Source organism: Melopsittacus undulatus, chromosome 5, assembly GCF_012275295.1.
Source record: "Melopsittacus undulatus isolate bMelUnd1 chromosome 5, bMelUnd1.mat.Z, whole genome shotgun sequence".
Lineage (NCBI taxonomy): Eukaryota > Metazoa > Chordata > Aves > Psittaciformes > Psittaculidae > Melopsittacus > Melopsittacus undulatus.
In genome coordinates, this window is record NC_047531.1 from 81,774,572 (window position 1) to 81,794,496 (window position 19,925).

At 39.6% G+C, this 19,925-nt stretch overlaps 1 protein-coding gene across 1 annotated transcript in view; it reads left to right on the plus strand.

The window, feature by feature from the left end:
- ITPR2 (inositol 1,4,5-trisphosphate receptor type 2) overlaps positions 1 to 19,925 on the plus strand; it is a 252,357-nt gene that overhangs the window by 83,956 nt on the left and 148,476 nt on the right. The window contains exons 20-25 of the mRNA XM_034062808.1: positions 21 to 165; positions 1,096 to 1,246; positions 14,336 to 14,529; positions 17,251 to 17,383; positions 18,117 to 18,174; positions 19,647 to 19,812. Coding sequence (XP_033918699.1) covers positions 21 to 165; positions 1,096 to 1,246; positions 14,336 to 14,529; positions 17,251 to 17,383; positions 18,117 to 18,174; positions 19,647 to 19,812 — 847 coding nt within the window. The remainder of the gene's footprint in view (positions 1 to 20; positions 166 to 1,095; positions 1,247 to 14,335; positions 14,530 to 17,250; positions 17,384 to 18,116; positions 18,175 to 19,646; positions 19,813 to 19,925) is intronic.

Genomic DNA, 19,925 nt, shown 5'->3' on the forward strand with positions numbered 1-19,925 from the left:
TTCTGTGCCTTGTGTTGTAGATATGATTCTTTCACAGACTCTTCAAGGAATGAAATGAAGAGGAAGTTTGCACTAACTATGGAGTTTGTAGAAGAGTACTTGAAAGAAGTCGTAAATCAGCCCTTTCCTTTTGGAGACAAAGAGAAAAATAAACTTACATTTGAGGTACTACTTCTGCATCCTACTTATGATATTCTTCCTCATTTCAGATAAGCTGACATTGGTTCTTCCAAAATAAAGTTAATTGCAGAATAATGTTTGTATAAAATGGCCTAAAGAAGCACCAGTTCCTAATTCCAGTGTTCTTGGTGATGACCATTACTGCAGAAAATAACATTACTGTCTGCTGCCAAACAGCCGTATTTTTCCTTCCTTCTCCTGAGATGGCTGCATTTCTCTGGCATAAGGATACATGTGTGGGTGAATGGCAATATATCCTTTCTCTCAACATTTAGTGAAGCGTGCAGGAATTCCTCAATATATAAGTCCTGTTCTCTGTGTATGATATGACACTGAAGGAAATACTCTGTATGGCCTATTACTGTTTTTAAATGTTGTTTGCAATTCCTGACAGAAACTTTAAATAGGCCTGAATCTTCTAGGTTCAACAACATTGAATAAAGGGGAAATACGTACAGCTTTTATAGTTTTGCCTGCAACCTGCCTCCCAAGCTTTGGCATCCCTTCCTCAGGTCATCTGAAATCACCTCTGTTCAAACTTACAACTATCATCTTACTGTTCTTCTGACTTCCATCTTCACAGCTGCTTCCTTTGTAAACAGTTTCCTGGAGTCTTTCCACTTGATCTTATGTATTATCCCAGATACAATTGTATCCTTTCACACCTTGCTAAATCTCATGTTGGTTTTGCTCTCTGTTTAATTTGAATGGCCAATTGTTCTGTTTAACTCTGAAAAACATTGATGTCACTGGTCTTAGTCCAAGGCCTGTTTAAATCACTAATGCACTAATTTTGATCGCACTCTAGATGTGAATCTCTGTGAAAGCTGCTGTGTGAAATGCAACTGTATTGCACAGCCAAATACCCCAAAGGTTTCTGATATCGCCTTCATTTTTAATTTGTTTTTCTTACAGGTGGTACATCTGGCTCGAAACCTCATATACTTTGGCTTTTATAGCTTTAGTGAGCTTCTGAGGCTGACCCGGACGCTCCTTGCCATTCTAGATATTGTACAAGTTCCTATATCATCATACTTTGAAAGGTTAAGCAAGTTTCAGGATGGAGGTAAGAGAAGCAGCAAAGACTCCAGTGTGGAATTCATTATTTAGGTTGGACATAAGTCATGGAACATCCAATGTTCTTTATTCACGCAGTAACCCACCAACAGGAATGTTGCTGCAGGATACATTAAGATGGTCAGCTAAAAAGGAAACTTTTTGAACAAAGCTGCAGCCTTCATGACTTATGGTTCCTGTGTTGGTGCTGCTGCTACTTTGCTTGTTTGTAACTGAACTTTCAAATCTGGATCTAACCCTCAGCATCCATTGCACTGAACATCCCACCCAAATGCAGATAGCATTTACATGGCCACACCAATTAAGATGGCTCATATATGGCACACGTGTTTATTATTCATCTCAGCCTTTCATTTCAAAGGAGAATAAGATGTTTCTGGTCCAACAAGTGCAGAAGCACCAGATAGAAGTCCGGATGAGGCCATCCTCTGGATGTGTTTGTCAGTTTAGGATATTGTTTTTTAAACCCAGACCAGAGTGCCTGTCTGACAATTCCAGAACAATACTGTATGTCCCACTGCCTTTTCTACCATGGTTTAAAACTGGGTTGAAGAATGAGCATGCCAGGAAAGTGCTGAAACTTAGCAGTTTAGTTTTCCTGTGTGTGTGGATGGGAGGTGTGACAGTCATGTGGGCTGAAGGTCCGGGAGACAGATGGCAAATTCTGTTTTAATATGTGGCTGCTGTAAGTGTCATTGCACTGCCAGCTGGCCCACAGCAACAAAAAGGATGAGCTGTCTTGTTTGAAACAACAATTATTTTGTATTTTCTCTGGGATGCCTTTTCCCAGCCTTGAATTTTCCTAATCATCATTCTGCTCAGTTGCTTCTACAGATACCCTATGTGAATGTGCCGTCCTTCATAACTTTTCATTCTTTGAGGTTCACACGCTCTGGAGAAGTGTAGATAGTCACTGTCATCTCTGAGAAGTCTTATGCTTGGTTCTTTTGATCTTTCCTCCATTGCTGCCAGTACACTTTACCGAAAGCCCCTTTAAGGCCTTAAAGTCTTTCCTGCAATGCTGTGCACACTAAGGCATGCTGTAGCCGGCTGCAGTCCCTCTACAGTGCTAGACAAAGACTGTAAGTTCAGACACTTGGAATTATGTTTTGCTTTTTTGTCCCTGAAATACTGCATTGCAGACTCTCTTCTGAAATAGCTCTGGACACAGTTTGGTTCCAGATTCAATCTTGGTATACTGGCAACATGGAACATGCAGATATGGTTCTTCTGTTTAGTCCTCTCTCTACTCAAGTCTTTAATCCTGATTAGACCTCTTGTTTAATGTTTTTACTCACATTCATTACCCATAAAATTATATTTCATCCTTAATTCCCTTTTATATCTGTTGAAGGGTTTCCTTTCAGGCTATATAGGAAAGGGAAGAACCACCCATTAAGTGCAAACAGACCTACTCTGTTGTACAAAATTCCAGAGCAATTCCATGTTCATGAGTTTACTCTGAAATAAACGAGTGTGAAGGAATGCACAAAATGTCACCACCATGCAAATGGGAACTCGGTAGCTTTGTTAGTAATACTAAACCATTGCCTGGAGCCTTGTTGGAAGCTTCTGTTACACATCTCTTTTCGTCTCACGTTCTTCCAGTAGAAAAGTCACAGAACAAAGGTGGGATTTTTGTGTATCTTTGATTAGCTTCGGTCTTCATACAGATTCTTTAAACTTCTTTCTTGGCTGTAGGTATCTCCAGGGATGTTTATCTTTTAAACACTGGAATCAGTTCAGGGCAGGGTGTTAACAATCCACTGATGTTCTTTTGGAATTCGTTGTTGTTCCCCCCGCCCCTCCCCTTACCCTCCCTTTCCTGCCAACTAACTGTATGTCTATAAAGCCCTGCAATATGAGCATAACTCATATTGTTGTCAGTTGTATCTGCCATCTTAAAGGGGACCAGAGATAGACATATTGGCTGTGCTGTCTCATCTTAAAAGTAGGCATCAAAGTTTTGAGAATAGCTGTAACCCTTGCTGGAGAGGCTTTCTAAGGCTATGATGAAAGAAAAGGATGCCCATCTTTGCATCGTCATACCTTGTCTTCAGCCTCCCTCTTCTTTTCTGATTGCCAAATCATAAACTTGTGCATTCACTTTCCATCTGAGACTGGAATGATCTTAATATTTAACTGCTATGCCCAAGCAATTTACCATTCCTCCTTCTTTCTCTGGAGGTGCATATTTACATACCCATGGGCAGCATTAGGCTTTGAAGATATGTATGTCACAAGGATGCATAATTTAAAGGCAGTTTAGGCAGGTTTTTAACTCCTAGTCACTAATTTTGAGCACTCAGTTCATAGAACTTCATGCCTGAAGAACATATTTCATGTCTGAAGAATGTATGACTCAGGCAAAACAGGGGAGTGCTTTGCATTAAGAAAATCCCCACAAAACACAGTGAGCATTCACCTTAGTTGCAGATTAAGATTAGAAAGGGAGCTCAGGAAGAAAACACCAGGTTACTGACATTCCGGAGACAACTGCTGTGTCTGAAATGTCAACTCTTTGTAACTTCTTCCTGTCTTTGTTTTGCATGGAAGCCTGCTGGTGAGGGCTGAATCAGACCGTGGGGACAGGAGTTTGGGGGGCATAAACTGAATTACAGCAAAAGAAAACAAAGTCACTTTTATTGGGTAGTAGTCCTTTCAAACCAGCCCTGTGGTTGTCTTGCACCCACATCCTGATTTTGTCTTTGCTACAAGGTAATGAGAAGGTTTGAACAAGGTTCTAAACACACAGAGCGTTTGTTCTGCTTGTGTGCTCTCTGCTTTGCTAGGTATTGCTTAGCCATAGCTGAGGTGTGATGTGTCCACATTGAGCTAGAAAGAGCTGAGCTCAAGGGAGTTGCTGGCTTGTGTTGTAGTGTACATGGCTGCTTCTGTGTCCAGTCTTTTCAGACTTACTGCTTGTGCTTGAGCCCATAGTAAGGTGTAGAATACACTTATGTTTTCTGTCTGAGTGGTGGTGGGCTGGAACTTCTGTGCCTCTGCATGTGTTGGACTGTAGATGATGCTAAGGATAAGTGAGTCCTGACTTGAGAGTGGGCTTGAATCTGTGATGGGGAGACCTGGCTGTATTAGAGTTGCTGAAACAGCCCTGTATATTGGATGTTCATGTGTTCTGATGATGTTCATGTACTTTTTGGGGGAAAGGGAAAGAAAAGGGATGTTTTGCATCTTGTGCAGTCACATCTACTCAAATAAGTTTGACCCCAAAAGTACTGATGTTCCCAAGGAGTCTGGATCCACCTTGTCCAGGACCCCCTAGGGAATGAACAGGCCAACAGAGAAATTGGTCTCAGGTATTTTAACTAGATCCCTCCTCACTCTGATAGTAAGTGTTGTTCATCAGGCAAAACTGTAGGTGTGCATTGTTCTCACTTTTACAGTACTTAGAAGATTGTACATCAAAGGTTCTGCCTTTCCCTTTTACACAGATAACCTCTTTGTTATAAAATGGAGTTGTTGAGAACGTGTTAGTTGTTTTATCTGTTACCTGTCTTGGCTTTTTATTGTCCCTTTTAACTTTCAATACTGGTCTCTTAGGCTATTAAGTACAAGTAAAGTAAAAAAGCTTACAACAGAAAGTAACTCAGCCTCTTTTTTTGTGGTTTTTGAAAACGTGTTGGCATTTTCTAAAATCAGGATGGTCTGTTGATTTTTCTAAGAGTTTTCTTATTCATAACTTCCATAAAATACGCAGATGGATTGTTCCCTGCCCTCATTCAGGATGGTGGGAGCCCTCCCTCCAGTCACTTAGGGGTGAGGATGATTTCTTCCTGCCTCTAGAGGAGGTCAGATTGTGTTCTCCCATATCTTTCCAGACTGCAGCAAGGGTCTCGCTACACAGCATCCTCTCTGGCAGGCCCAATACTTGCAACATTCATACCATACTGTTGAAAGCAGAGTGTTGCAGGTACATGCCCCTCCAACACATTATTGCTCTAGGGATATGCAGTTTTACACAGCTTGTTTCTTACATGAAGTTAGCTTCTCCTAGTTGCAAAGCTCATTACGTTGATGTTATTAAAAATAAAACCAAACCAACAAAAAAACCTCACCATGCAGAAAAAGGCAAGATTGTATCTACTGTGATTTTGTTTGTATACTAATAACGTGTGAAAGTAAATTATTAGTTGTGGAGATTATAAAAGTTGGGTTGGGGGTTTTGTAATCTTTTAATGCATCTAATCAGTGACCACAACTGTCTAAGCAGTAGCTTTAATTCAGTAAAAACACATATTTCAGTCTTTGAGGTGTAAATGGGTCTAAATCCCATTTTTGACAAGCATTGAAAGCCAGGCATGGTGCTAGGGACTGATGGTTTAATGATATAAACAAATGTGCTTAAATTTTATCAAGCACTTTTGGCCTGATCCTGTAACTTTAATGTAGGAAAGTGCTACTGAATACCAGCTTGGGCACTGTATGTTGTAATTTTTATCACTGTCTTATTGTAAATTTACATAAATTAATATTAAATGGATATTTAAAAGCAATGTTTTCACAATAATTACACCTCTTCAGAAATGCAATTGATTTTCAGGTTGTAGGACAAATGACTTGATAGGTCTGACCAAATGGAAAAGTCATGTAATTCCTATTCTGTAGCTGTAGCAGATCCAAGGTGGCAGCTCTGTAGAAGTTCAGAATTTTGGGTAGGATCTGTTTATTTTAGGTCTTGCATTTTAATTCTGTTCTAAAATACTGATTTCTATGGGAAACTCAGTGCTAAACAGATGTGGGGACAGATAGGGTATACTGCCTTTCCATTGTTGACATTGATCTGTTCCAGGTCTGTAGCAACAAAAGCTTCCACCACCTGATTCCTATAATGTGAAGTTGTAGAGAACTGGTGAGCTTGGCTCTCTACTGGTTTTGGCCACTGCTCCACGCTGTGAAAACTGTAGTCAGGATTCTGGGAGTGAGTACAAATATATTTAATGATGGGTGTAAGAATGAGATGGGTCTTGGCTTTGGAAAGCCTGCTTGGAGTTGTGCACCTCCAAACTGAAACAGCCAAATTTACAGCCAGCAATCTTCTCTGTTAAATATTTATTTTTTAAATAGACCCACTTATTTCAGTAAAGCCACTTGCTAAGTAAAGAAGTCTATATGACAAGTGTTGAAGCAAATTTGCAAAATGGGATGTATTTTCAGGCTTAGTGGAAGTTGCATGAAGACTTAATTAACCTTTTACCTCAAGATGTCCTTTTCCATCCTCTGCTTAAATTTTGAGCCCCCTTGATGGCTGAGGTAGTCAGTCATGTTGTGAGTTCCTCTATTTTGGTTCTGAAAAGATACTGAAAAGATCCTTACATTACTGTATGTGTTACGCCTTACTCCCTTTAAAAAGCTTGATTTTAATGCCACTGTCAGTTACTGTAATCGGAATTAAATTAGTGTGCATGTAGTTTTCAGGTGTGACCTTACTTGATGAAGATGGATTGGGGAAAGCTGTCTAGAAACATTTGTGAGATAGAATCCTGGAAGAAGAGAAGATCTATATGTTTGGAGAGGCTTCTTACCTAGGTTGAATCCTAAAAATGAATTGACTTGAAAATGTTGCATCCAACTTCTTTTTTTTTAATCAGTGTATTCACCTTGAATGATTTTTTGAGATTATTTGAACATTTTTTATGTTTCTTTTTTCCCTTTTAGATTCTGTAAAATATGGGGTTTACAAACCCGTATCCTAATGAGGCATTTTTTTCTTAAGGAGAAAGTGAGAACTTCATTTAGTAGTGCTGTCATTCTGGCACCTTTCAAGAACATTATAATCTCTTGCAATTTTAATTAAAAGGTAACGTCATTGCTTTCCTACTAAGTGCACCCTGCTGTATCATTCAGGAGCCAACCTGTCTTGTCCAATACTGGTTATTTATTCTCTGTGAATTAAAATGCACATCTTTTGCTAGGTGTGATTTGATATTTCAAAACCCTTATTTCAGTCAAGCCATGCAGCTACAGCATATGTTAGGTCTGAAAGATGAAATGACATGGCAGTATTAGCAGGCAAGCTACCCTTTTGCCATGTAGTCCAGTGCTATTTAGTTAATATTGTTTGGGAATGAGAATAGTGACATGCAAGGAAATACATCCTTGAATTGAAGCTGCTCATGTCTTGGGATGAAATTCACAGTGCTGGGCATCAATGTGAAAAAGCCCTTGGTGGTACAAGCATGCATTATCTGCAGAGCATGTCTTTCCCTCAGGAGCTCTGTGTTAATGACTACAATTTTCTGAGCCAGTGTCCACTGACTGATCAGAATCTTTCTGTTCACTTCCACAAAAGAAGGCTATGCTCAGTCTTTGTGAAAAACAGGTTTTAAAAACTTACCTATAATAACCTCCAATTGCTCCTGCCTCTGATTCTCTGGTTTTATGTGATTCTCACATAAAATGTGTTCTCATAACTGGCCCAATAGATGCCTTCTTTCTCCTATTGAAACAGGTAGCCAAATATCCCAGCTCCTTCACATTATGTCTAGATCTTCAGCTTGAGAGCACGTTCCTCTTGTAGACTGACAGGACTAAGCATCTGTCTATAGGTGTCCTGAGATTGTGGAACATTTCCTTGAAATGTAGCAGGAAAAGTGACCTGTGTCATAATGCAAGTTTTGCTGCTTTGTTGAGATGTACCCCAAAGGATCTGACCCTCACAGGGGTCACAATGGGGAGCCCTTGCTCTCTCCTGAAGACTCCAGCGCTGGTGGGCTACCATCCCTCTGCAAAGGAGTGCTTGTATGTCAGCGTGTCAGGGGACTCTTGTCCAGTCTTCTGTCCCTTTGATACATCCTGGTAGCCTGCTTAGTCCTTCAGCTTTAATTGAGCAAGAAGATAAGGTAGTGTTTTCATCCAGCCCTCTTGGCTGCCAGTAGAGATGCATAGTGCTTAGAAGCAGCAGTGAGGTCACTACTAGAACACGGCTGACAACAAGCTTGGACCTGCCATTTCTATTGTGCCTGTGGGTCTTTGTGACCAAGAAGGACCAGATTTCATCCAGGACTATTAGAAATTAGTATTGTTTCTCAGGCTTGCATCCATGTCTGTTAGCTGCTCTTTTGCCTAGTTAACAACTTGAAATATCTTCTTGAGGCACAGTTTGATTAGCAGAGCTAATGAGGCAGTGGCTGCCTGGCAGACTGGAGCAATAATTCATGCCAGCAGTTTACAAGAGAGAAAAAAAAAGAGGGTTATAAGAGAAAAAAGATTTAACCCTTAGGAAAATTAGCTGTGTTCATCACAGATGTCTGCAGTAAAGCAGCTGCTGTTCAGTGGAGAATATTGTTAGACCAAAGGTGAGGTCAGTCTGAGAGTTTAATTCTCTGGCATGGACCATTTCTTTTCCCTCCTTATTCTTTCCCTCATCATGAGACCTGTGCACTAATGTGATTCCAGAGACTATTGCTCTTCTAGGAATCGATACCCATTTCACAGATGTAACTTGTCTGGAGGGCTTGATTCCCATGCTGTATTTTACCTTCAAGGCCAGCATGCTGATGTGTGTATTTTTCTCTTTGTCTAACATCCATGGAATGAAAGTTGTGGCTTTGACACTGCTGTGTAGTGTTGAGGATAGGCAACACCAACAGAATCTTCAGGATGTCAGAAGGTGAAGTTTGGTGGAGTTTCACCATTGCTGGGCTGTGATGAGTTTGTATGCAAAAAAGAAGGACTTGTGGATATACCATAGGTCAGTGGAGGCTGAGGTGGCCAGATTCACTCAAGGGATGAGTTTTAACTGTGTCATGTGCATTGCCTATTATTGGGGTTTTTGTTTGTTTTGCCTCATTACTTCTGAGGGCTGTATACAATACAGAAGTGACTTCACCTTCTGCCCTTAATGTCATGCATTAGGTTTTCTATGAGGCTTACCTGAGGTCAGCTAGTTATTGAGTAATGAAAAATGGCTTCATGAAGATATAAAGTGTGATTCTTGGTCTGTTTATGGTAGGTTCTGCAGTTTTTATGAGCAAATTCTGTAGAAAACCTGTAAATATTAATACCCCTTTCACAAACAGAGCTGTAAGGCTTAATGCATCTGTCAAATAGTATATAGCTAACTGTGTGGTTCTCTGCACTAATTGTGAAATGCCTGAAGTGCTGTTGTACTGGGAAGCAAACCATGGATGCTGCACAGCAATTGGCTAGGAGCATTTTGAAGAGAAGGCATGAATTGCCAGCTGCCTTTGACAGTTGTTTTTCTTTCTGAATATGGTATTTTGTCACTTACCATCCATACTGTATCACATAGCAGATTGTTGTTTACTTTTATATTCTGCTTTTAGGATTCCTGCAACCAGTAAATGGCTTATCAAGAACATATGTTTATATAGAAAATGAAGTGTTAAATTACCCACTGTTCTGATTACTTGGGTGGTTTTATTTTTTTCCCATAATTGACTCCTCAGAAAAGTCGTTCTTCTCAGAGAGGCCGCTGCGTTGTGAATTGTGCCAAATTGCATGAGATTATGTGCTGCAGTTTTGTGACAGAAACTGATACTCATTAGAAAGTTGTGATCACTGTAATAACAAGTAATGAAAAGGGGATGCACAGTTGTCTTCTCAAAACATGACAGGCATTCTTTTCTTTCCTCTTCTTTCAGTGCCTGTCAGTCTGCAGCTCCTTTAAATTACCGCTTGTGTGTTCAGTGATTTCACTCTTCCATTGGCTAACCTTGTGAGACCACGCATTCAACAGGAAGCATTCCTAATGGGTTCACTGCTTAGAGAAGGTTCTTGACATCTGACTTGTCATGGCAGAGGAAGGAGGCAGGGGGAAGAACTGGGGTGAGGAAAAGAAAGCTGGAAGAATGGAAAACAATTCATGAAGAGTGCCTGGTGTTCTTGTCCTTTGCTGGTCAGTCATAGTTCTGAACAATTTTGCAGTGGTTTGCTAGTGAGAGAAGTGGTTGGTTGTACACACTGACACCTTACAACAATGCAATGGCTGTTCTCTCCCTGTGACATTTCTCAGCCATATATAAATGTTAATACCTTGACCTTAAAGAAGGCAACAAATGCTGTTGGTCAGCACATTGAGGGTAGCGGTACCACATGAAGGCACAGCTCAGGCTTCTCTTCGGATATCTGTAGCAAAGTCTGTGGAAAAGTAATCAGGGCTCACATCTGTTTGCTCTCTCTCCTCATTTAGTTCAGTTAACTAGCTGAGGCAGTAAGTTAATTTTTCCTTGGGCATTGATATTCAGGAAGCACTTTGGAGCTGTAACTAAGATCAGAGCTCCATTATTTTAGTCATTCTGTGCATATGTACTAAGAACTTAAGTCTTTTTTATTGAGCCAGTGTATTTTGTCTTGCATTGTTGCAGGCTTAGCTGACATGCAGTCAGTCACTTTTTAAGCCGCAGTAACCTTTCTGCATGCCTTACCTCGGAGGCTCATACACTTCCCTGCTGAGATAACTGTATTAAAGCCAAGAGAACACAAAAGCATAGAAAGGAGAAAGAACACACTAGCAAGACTGCTGCTGGCCCCTCAGTGTTTGTGAGTGACAGATTTAAATCCATGCTTTATATGGTCTAGACTTCCAACACTGGACAGATAACACTGAGCACAAGAAGGGCTGATTATTGGGGGTTCTTCTGGAAGAGAAGCTGCTGCTCACTCTTTATGTACATGAATGATCCTCATGACTTCTTTTGCAGAACAGAGCACTTCCACCCAGTGTTGGGATGAAGTCAGCTGCTATATTACCATGCATGAATGTGCTGGGTGCCTGCTGTCTACTCCTAAGAGATGGCTGAATTTCATCAGCACCCTTCAAAATACAGCTGTTAAAATATTATTCCTGAAAAGAAAGCTGAATTGCTCCTGTTGCTGTATTTCACTCTGGGAACATTCTCCCCAAGTCTGTTAATTGAAAATAATAGTAGCATGAGACAATTAGTTAAAAAGTTTTCCAATACGGGTTTACCTGTGACACCTTGTTACTGACTGAAATAATGCAGTACTGAGTCACTACCCATTTCAGCTGTAAATACTAAACTGCATTAAGTAGCCTTTTCTCTCACTAAAAGCCTTTCCTATGCAATAACGAAGTACAATTTGAAATGGCAGTGATAGTAAGTCCCACCTTAATCCTCCTTTGCTTTCCTGCCTATAGCTGTTTTAGATCAGTTGCATGAAGGTCAATAGTAAAGGAATGTGAAAAGAGAGATTATCCTTATTACTGGTGCTGGTACAAAGTAGCTTCATAGCTACTGCTCACTGATTTGCACCATCTTTTACCACTGGTGTTGCATGGGTAAGAGGAAAGGAAAGTCATCCGAATTCTTTTTATTTCCTAGATGCTTTTATAGGCTCCGTCATCACATTAGCTGGGTGCTGCTCAGTCTTTGTTATATCAGGCCTCTCACTGTCCTTTTTAGAGATGGATAAAGTAGTCTCATTTATGGAGGTGATCCTCAAATGTAGAGGGGGTGACTAATTCCTCAGTCACAGAGGGAACTGAATCACATTCCCTTCAGTGCTTGTGCAGTACCCCAGTGATAGCTGAGAAATAAGCAAGATGTATGCTCTAGGCAAAATCTGAGCTTTCTTTCTCCAGGAACATGGGGTCCACTCAAGATGTTGTCTGACTCCTTGTCCAAAAGACATTACCTTCGTGTTAACTGTACACCTAGTGGACTTCAGTCCTGAAGGGTGAGCAGAAACTTTTCAAGGTAAAGTGGAATTCTTCTGTCTCATCTGTGGCAAACTGTAGTTTTATCCATTTTTTGGGAAGATTATCTTCTGGATTTCTCTTAGACTTAAGTGTTTTCACTATCAGCTGGTAACCCCATTGGCTAAAGTTGTTAACAATTAAGTTGTTAAGTTGTTAAAAACTCCCGAGCTTTCCAAATAGCAGTGCTGCTATTCACTTCTGTGCAACTTAGGAAAGGGACGTTGTGGAAGAGAGGATGATGACTTCTCAACTGAGATGTAGAGCAGGGGTATTACAGACCATGAAGCAGCTGCACAACCTGTAAGTCTTGTCATGGGCTTATCAGTCAGCATCAAAGATGGGATGATATGAATGAGGGCATTTATTTCATGTCTTGAAGACAAAGAAAATGCAAAAAGCTAGTTTAACTGAAGCTACTTTAAGGCTTGAAGGTCCTCCACTTTGTAATCCAGTTTTACACAGGTGTACTGAATGATGGTCAATGCAAATAAATGTTTAGCACACCAGGAGAAAGGGGGCAAAGAGAAGAAGAGAGAGGGAGATCTATACTGTGTTATTCCCCAGTAGTTTTATTTTATTTGAAAGGAAAATGCACCATTTTCACTTTGCAGGATGAAGGGTATTGGAAATCATTTTGTTTGTTTTATGCTGGTGCAAGCAGTCAGAACTCTCTCTGCCTGCCTAATGTGAGGATCTAGCCCCTAGTTTGACATCTAGCTGCTTTTTTCTTGACATCATGCAAAGTCAGAAATATGTTTTTTTCCCTCCTTTGTAAGGACTTGAAGTACTATTTACAAACGACCAATTCAGAGTGACTGCAGACCAGGCCGGATGCTGAATGGGACCTCAAATGTGACACTAATCTGCCTTATTCACTTTGAAAAAGCCAATTCTCTGTGTGTTTTCCTTTAAAAGTCAGGGCTGAAGGCATCCTCTTTCCCAGCATGCAGTACTTGAGTTCTATGGATTGAAAAAAGAAGGGTATAAGAGGAGGATATTGCTAACACGGTAAAATATAGTTTTGGCTTTATACAGCAAATTATTTGGGAAGAGGGTCTCTTCAATATGAGTAGAACTTGTCAGCTGCATAGTGATTAAAGTGTACTAAAAGACATACAAGAACTATTGAGGCGTACCTCAGCAGAGCTGCATTTCCTCCATTCTTTTGTTTGCCTTTGGTGTAGTCTAGGTCTTGGCACTCTTTCTGCCAAGAAATGGTGTCATCCTTTTTTCCCTTCATTCAGATCTGTACTTTGCAAGAAAGAACACTAATTCATGTAGGTAGGTAGCATGATACTCTCTTTCTTTTTCCAACCTTTGGAAGAACATAGTAATTGATCCGCAGAGATGCTCCTCATATCAAAATTCACTATAAAGAAAGACCAGTATAATCCAGGGGAACAGATGATATTTCTTGGTAGGTTTTGCTGAACTGGCACCAGTCATAGGTATCACTGCAACTAGACAGCATAAAGTTTCTTGCCACATGAGTGTAAAACATTTTTCCCCCCAGGTATAATATATGCAGGGCACTGTGATTATAGCTACTAGTTTGACTTCAGGACAGCCTTTTAGGGCCTGGCATTCTCCTGAGACCTTTTTGAAGGGGCATGGCTGTCTAGTTGCATCAGTTGACTTTAGTTTGTGGCTTGTCATGCAGAGATTGATAAGACTTGCACAGCCTCAAATCTTCATTCTCTCATATTGTGGAGATAGTTGGATAGTCTCCTTCCAGCTTCTCCAGTGCCAAGAGCAACCTTACTGTCAAGCACATATATTATTTCCAATTGTCATGCCAAAGACAGCAGTGGGAGTAGGCATGGAAAATGAACTCCTGTCTGTTCACAAAGCAAGGTCATAAATTGCAGCAATAGATGAAATAAATACCAATAAAAGTTTTCTAACAATAAATATGGTCAAGTCCTGAAATTACCTCAGGAAGCTGTTTAATGTGGAGTATAAAATACTTAAATACTTTAAAAACAGGTTAAACAAACTTCTTTCAGAAGTGGTTTTAGATGTAGATAATATGGCTTCAGACAAAGGAATGGATTAGGTGAACTACTAAGATTTCTTACACTCTTACTTTTTATGACCCCTTGAACATGTTTACAGACCTGTGGAAATATTTTGGTGTTTTAAGTCTGTTGACCTCTAAGAAATTATATGGAAAATCCATGTAAGAATTTGTCCCTAAACCACTGGGTAGTTAGAATGCATTCTCCTGAGTTTTGATCATGAATGGAGGGGCTTGTTTTTCAGTATGCCTGTTAGGATTGCAAAGGGGTTTGACCACATGGGTATATGTGTGATACACAGCTTTGCAAGCAACCTTTACTCATGGCAAATATATACATGTTTTTGTTTAATGCATAGGAAACAATGTTATGAGGACCATCCATGGTGTAGGAGAGATGATGACCCAGATGGTGCTGAGCAGAGGATCTATATTTCCCATTAGTGCCCCTGATGCACAGCCAAGCATGCACCCAAGCAAGCAAGCCAACACCTCAGACAGTGAAGATGTGATTGTAATGGACACCAAATTGAAAATCATTGAGATTTTGCAGGTAATAATGATTGGTGGAATATTACATAGCAGCCATTTCACAGTTCTTATTCACAGAGTGGTAACTTCTATTACCTCCATTCTTACTATTCACTGGGCTGTTCATTTTTAACATAACACTTTGATATAAAGAAAAATGCTCTTCTGTGTGAACAATAGTACAGTTGTGATCCTCACTCTGTTACACCTACTTCAGTTTTGAAGGACCTAGATGCTGCAGAAACTCTGTCACTATTAATTGTGAAGAGGCAAAACTTCTCCTTTATTCTCCCTCACTAATGTTTTTTGAAGACAGTGTCCTTGTTTCCTGTCTCATTAACACACATTTTACACTGGGGTAGCTTGCCTGACTTTAGTATTTGACTCTTCTGTTATAATAGCATATCGAAGGGCAGAATTGGACCTACACCCACTGAAGGTATGCAAAGGCTTCAGATTTGCACTACTAGATTGGGAATAGTCTGTGGGCTGCTACAGTTCTCCCAGCTGAACTGACAAGCTGTGTAACACTAGCATGCCTTCTGAGATACAATTTTCACTTTGTGCTATTAGCAAGTGAAGTGGAACACATATTTCTATATATCAAGTCCCAGTTTCTGCAATACTTTTGCCCTAAAGGAATGTTTCAGTGTTTTCTATAAATTCTGTGGATCTGTTGGCACCATTGTCACTTTTGAAGGATTCAATTTGTTCTGGCTGCTTAGAAATTATTTAAATTACCTTAATTACTCATCATCTGAAAGACTATCAATTGTTAGAATATCCTTAGTAGTGCCTACTTTGGTTCCAGAGTTCCTTTGCTTTAAGGTTTATGCTGAAGAACAGTGTGTTATGAAGTTCTATCACCTAAATAATACCATTAATGTGTATTGTTTCTTATTTTCATTGTTTCCTTCCTTGATTATCTCTCCATACTGTCTTGCTTTACTGGTTGATGCCTACTGGATGATTCTAGGACACCAACCTCATCCTGTGCATTCCCTGACTGCTCACAGGCAAGAGAATCACATTTTGGATCATCCTTTCCTTTTCACCACATGTCCAGTGCAAGAGCACCTGGGATTGGAGAGCATTTAATCCTAATTTATTCCTTAATCTGAGGCTTGTTAGTTATGGTTTAGTCATATGGCCAAATTATTGCAGATTACTGCAAACTGTCATATGTTGATGAATCACAGTGAATGTCCATATATATGAATTTAGCTCACTAGAAATACAAACTAATTTAGGTAGATTTACAGTGCAATGAAGGGAGATTAATTTAAATAGCAGTACCTTTCATTACTGTGCTATTACCCTAAAAATGAGTAAGACTATTTTAGATTCGTTGAATTCTGATGCATAGCTAGTACAATAGTGATTAAAGCTATTCTGTTCTAAGAAATAATTCAGTTAATAATGATTTAATTCTCGATATATCCTCTTACATCTTTAAGTAGAGGCATTCTTTATTTAGGAGTTTTCATCCTGCTGTCAGCCAGAATTAAACAGATGGACTGATAGACTTAGTTGACTTAAGAAATATTTATTTTTAAATATCTTGCTTGTACAATTATGGGGTAACCTCATCATGGAACCAAAACTTTAAAGCAAAGATATTGTTTCTCGAACTGTCATTTTAATTGCATTTAGATGGTACAGTCCTAGCCAAGTCCTGTTACAGTGTTCTGGGTCTGGGAAGCTTGTCTGACTCCAGTTAGAGATCAAAGAAACAGGTTGCCACCATTTCCTATGTCATCACCTGTCACCTGAATCTTGGTAACTTAACATATGTGCTTTTATCACCACTGACTGCAAAATAAGTTAAATTACCTGTTTCACTGTATGCTTGCATTTATTGTGGGCAAGGAGCATTAAGTGTGGGAAACAACAAAACTCAGTCCATAGGCAGTCAGTTGTTGAAGTGTCAGATGTATATGTGTCAGTCATTAAATTGCTACTGATGTTTCCAGCCTAGTTATTTTCCTCACTGTTTCAAGATAAAAGCAACACTTCCAGCTTTGAATTCGGATTTTTCCTGTATGAGATTCTGATTTCACAGCTGAGGAAGAGAAGGCACCAATAATCACAAGAAAGCAGAGTGCTGAGTGAGGGGAAACCCTGTTACCATTACAGTGCTAGCTCCCAAAACAAAATGTTTTGGTTTTGCTGTGTGCTGGCAGCACTATTGGAAGCTTATGAAGAAAATGGTATTTGCTGCCCACATCCTCAGCTCACAATTACCAGTGTAATGAAAGATCCCACCTTGCTTGTACTTCATGAGAGCCTGGAGTTACCACAGCACTGCCACCCTTGGCTGTCTAGCATTTGAGAGGGTGAGCAGCCTCGAGACTGTTGTCTTTAATCTCAGTCCCACTCCTCTTCTTATCTTCATGGGGCTGAAATATGAAATAACTGGTTCAACGTGGGTTTGGATGTACTGATGTGGCTTGCAGACAACGAGGGCAAGGCAGTGTGCTGGAGCCCCTGAACAAATCCAGGCTGCTTCTTAGTGTTCAGCAGTCGATAGGGGTAGAGTTCAATATGTCTCAGGATGGTCAGAGCAAAGAAGGAAATCACTGAAAGCTGATGCATGTAATGGATTCTTCTTTTATTTTGTAATGGTCATGTTTACCTAAAATAATTATCTTTAAATAATCAGGTATCCCTGCTCAGAAGCATCTTAACCCATATTACCAAATGGCAGAAGAAAAGTCATGCTTAAAATGTTTTTTTCTTGTAGTTTATTCTCAGTGTTAGACTGGACTATAGAATATCCTACATGCTGTCTATCTATAAGAGAGAGTTTGGGGAGAACAATGAAAATGTTGATTGTTCTACAACATCCCCGCCTGACACACCAGGGATTGCCTCAGGTAAATGTTGCTGTTGTATTGCAATGTGGAATAATTCCGTGAAGCCTACTACAAACAATGAACGCATCTAGAGCAGAAAGATGCTGCTTCAAATTGGGAAGTTTATGGGAAAATTAAAATTTTAAGGAATCCCATAAAAATAAGATTTATTTTTTTTCTGGCCTGTTTTCCTCTAACAAAAATGTGATTCTTTTTTTTCCATGATGACAATAGATTTTGTTATTTGTACTCTTCCCAAAACATTGCAAAATGATAAATGAAGTGGAGGGTAGGTCAGGAAAAAATGGTTGGGGTTGGATGACGACTGATTTAAGTAAGGTAAACGCGGTATGGGAATCGAGTGGTTTTCCCAGAGCATTCCCATGCTCACAGAAGTGTTTAAAAGGCTGACTGCTGTTTTTATGACTCTCATAAAAAACATAATAAAATTAAGCGTTTCAGATTCTGTATCATTTGTGGGTCCCTGAAGATGACCTAGCACCATGGGGCTCTGGTTCATCACTACAATTTGGCTCTTCCTTAGTCATAATAATGGTAATACGCAGTTTAACCCCAATTAGCCCATGTCCTGTTTCTTTTCTACCGCACTTGCAGATAATGAATTTTACCCAGTTGAGGAATGTGTAGTTATACCTTCACTTGACAACATCTACTTTAAAGAGTTCCATAGTTCCATTTTGCTGTGCAGATTAAATGACATCACTGGCTTTTTTCTTGTTAATTTCTTTTCCAGCAATTGTTCCAGATATAGATGAAATTGCAGCTCAGGCTGAGACCATGTTTGCTGGCAGGTACATCCTCTGGAATTTTACATCTCTGTATATCTGTTTGTTCATGTTGACATTTCTCATGGTCGATCTCTGTTTATTCTGTGCATATTTTCATACCTCTTTCTCTTCCTTTGGCTGGTGCTTATTACATAACCTATACATAGACAGAAAAGTGCCAGAGAAGATCTGGATTTCAAACAGTAGCCCAGTTGGTATGGGTGGCCACAGGGTTGGAAAGGACCACCCTCTTAGTTGATTTTTGTCATGTTTCCAGAGGCAGCCAGGGATCATTGTACATATTGAGCTAAAACACACTAAGTATTTATCTTCTAATGTCTTACATGGATGCTTTTAAGGAAAAACCTTTTTCTCATGTACCTTATGGTTGTAGCCCCAAATTTCTTGGATCAGGATGTTACTGTTGACCTTCAGTATTTCTCACAGACCACATGACCAGTTGTCGTTGCACCTTGTGTTTGAACTTGGTTAGAAATTGATGTCAACAATAGTCTCTTGCATATGACTCCTCAAGTCAACTGTGGACCACTTGCCATGATCTTGTGCACCACCAGAGGCCTGCAGATCACAAGTTATGCTTGCAGACTTCACACTGTGAACATAAAAAAGCATAGAAAATATCCACGCTGGAGAGTTATTATCATTATCACTATGTTGGTTTAGTTTTATGGGTATAATTATACCAGTAAAAATTAATTCCATTTAGACAAGGCCATAGACTTCAAAGTTTTTCTTGGAGCTAGGGAGAAGGATCTGCACTATGGGCACTCTGATCTTTCCTCTCTCAGTCCCTTATGCATTCTCAATCTTTACCAGCACAAGCAATGCCTCCAGTCCTCTCCCTGAACTCCCATAATGTAAAACAACACACAGCCCTTAGCATCTGCGTCTTTAACAGAGAGACTGAATGGTTTCTTGGAACATTATTTCTGCTTTGATATGTTAAGTGTAAATCTGCTTGCTGCCATTCCAGATTATGAATATGATTCCAGAAATATGATGCTTTTGGCAATTCTTACTATTTTTGAGCTTACTTTTTCTTAAATGAAATTTTAATAGATGAAAAGGGAGGGAGTAAAAAGGAAAGGGCCAAATTAATCTCTGATGAAATGTTGTTTACTTCAGTTAATTTGGATTGGGGATGAGCTTGGGACAATTTATTCAAGACTTAAACGAAGGTTTTTGCAATATGGGTTTTATTTACAATATTTGACACATTTCATACATACTTATTTTCATTCTGCAGTGTCCATTCCACTACAAGATTGCTGCAACAGCATACAGCTGTAGGATTGAAGTCCTTATAAAATATAGTAAATTAAATATTAAATATATTTATAGTTGCCTTCTTGCAGCATATTTGATTTGGTTCTAAGAGCTCTTTCAAATGAAGATTGTGTCAAAAACTTCTATTTTTTTTCTTATTTATTTTACTTTATTTGGTCCTTCCCCCCCCCTTCCCCTTTCTGTTTCAGAAAGGAGAAGAATGCAGTTCAGCTTGATGATGAAGGAGGCAGAACTTTTTTACGGGTCCTCATTCACCTCATCATGCATGACTACCCTCCTTTGCTCTCAGGTGCTCTGCACCTGCTATTTAAGCACTTCAGCCAGAGAGCAGAAGTTCTGCAAGCATTTAAACAGGTATGGATGGGCCTAGTGTTATTCCAGGAAACTTGACTGCAGGGAAAATCTTTCCTAAATTGCTGTTAATTATTTCCTTAAAGGCCCAAATTCAAGAAAGGTTTGTTTGCTTG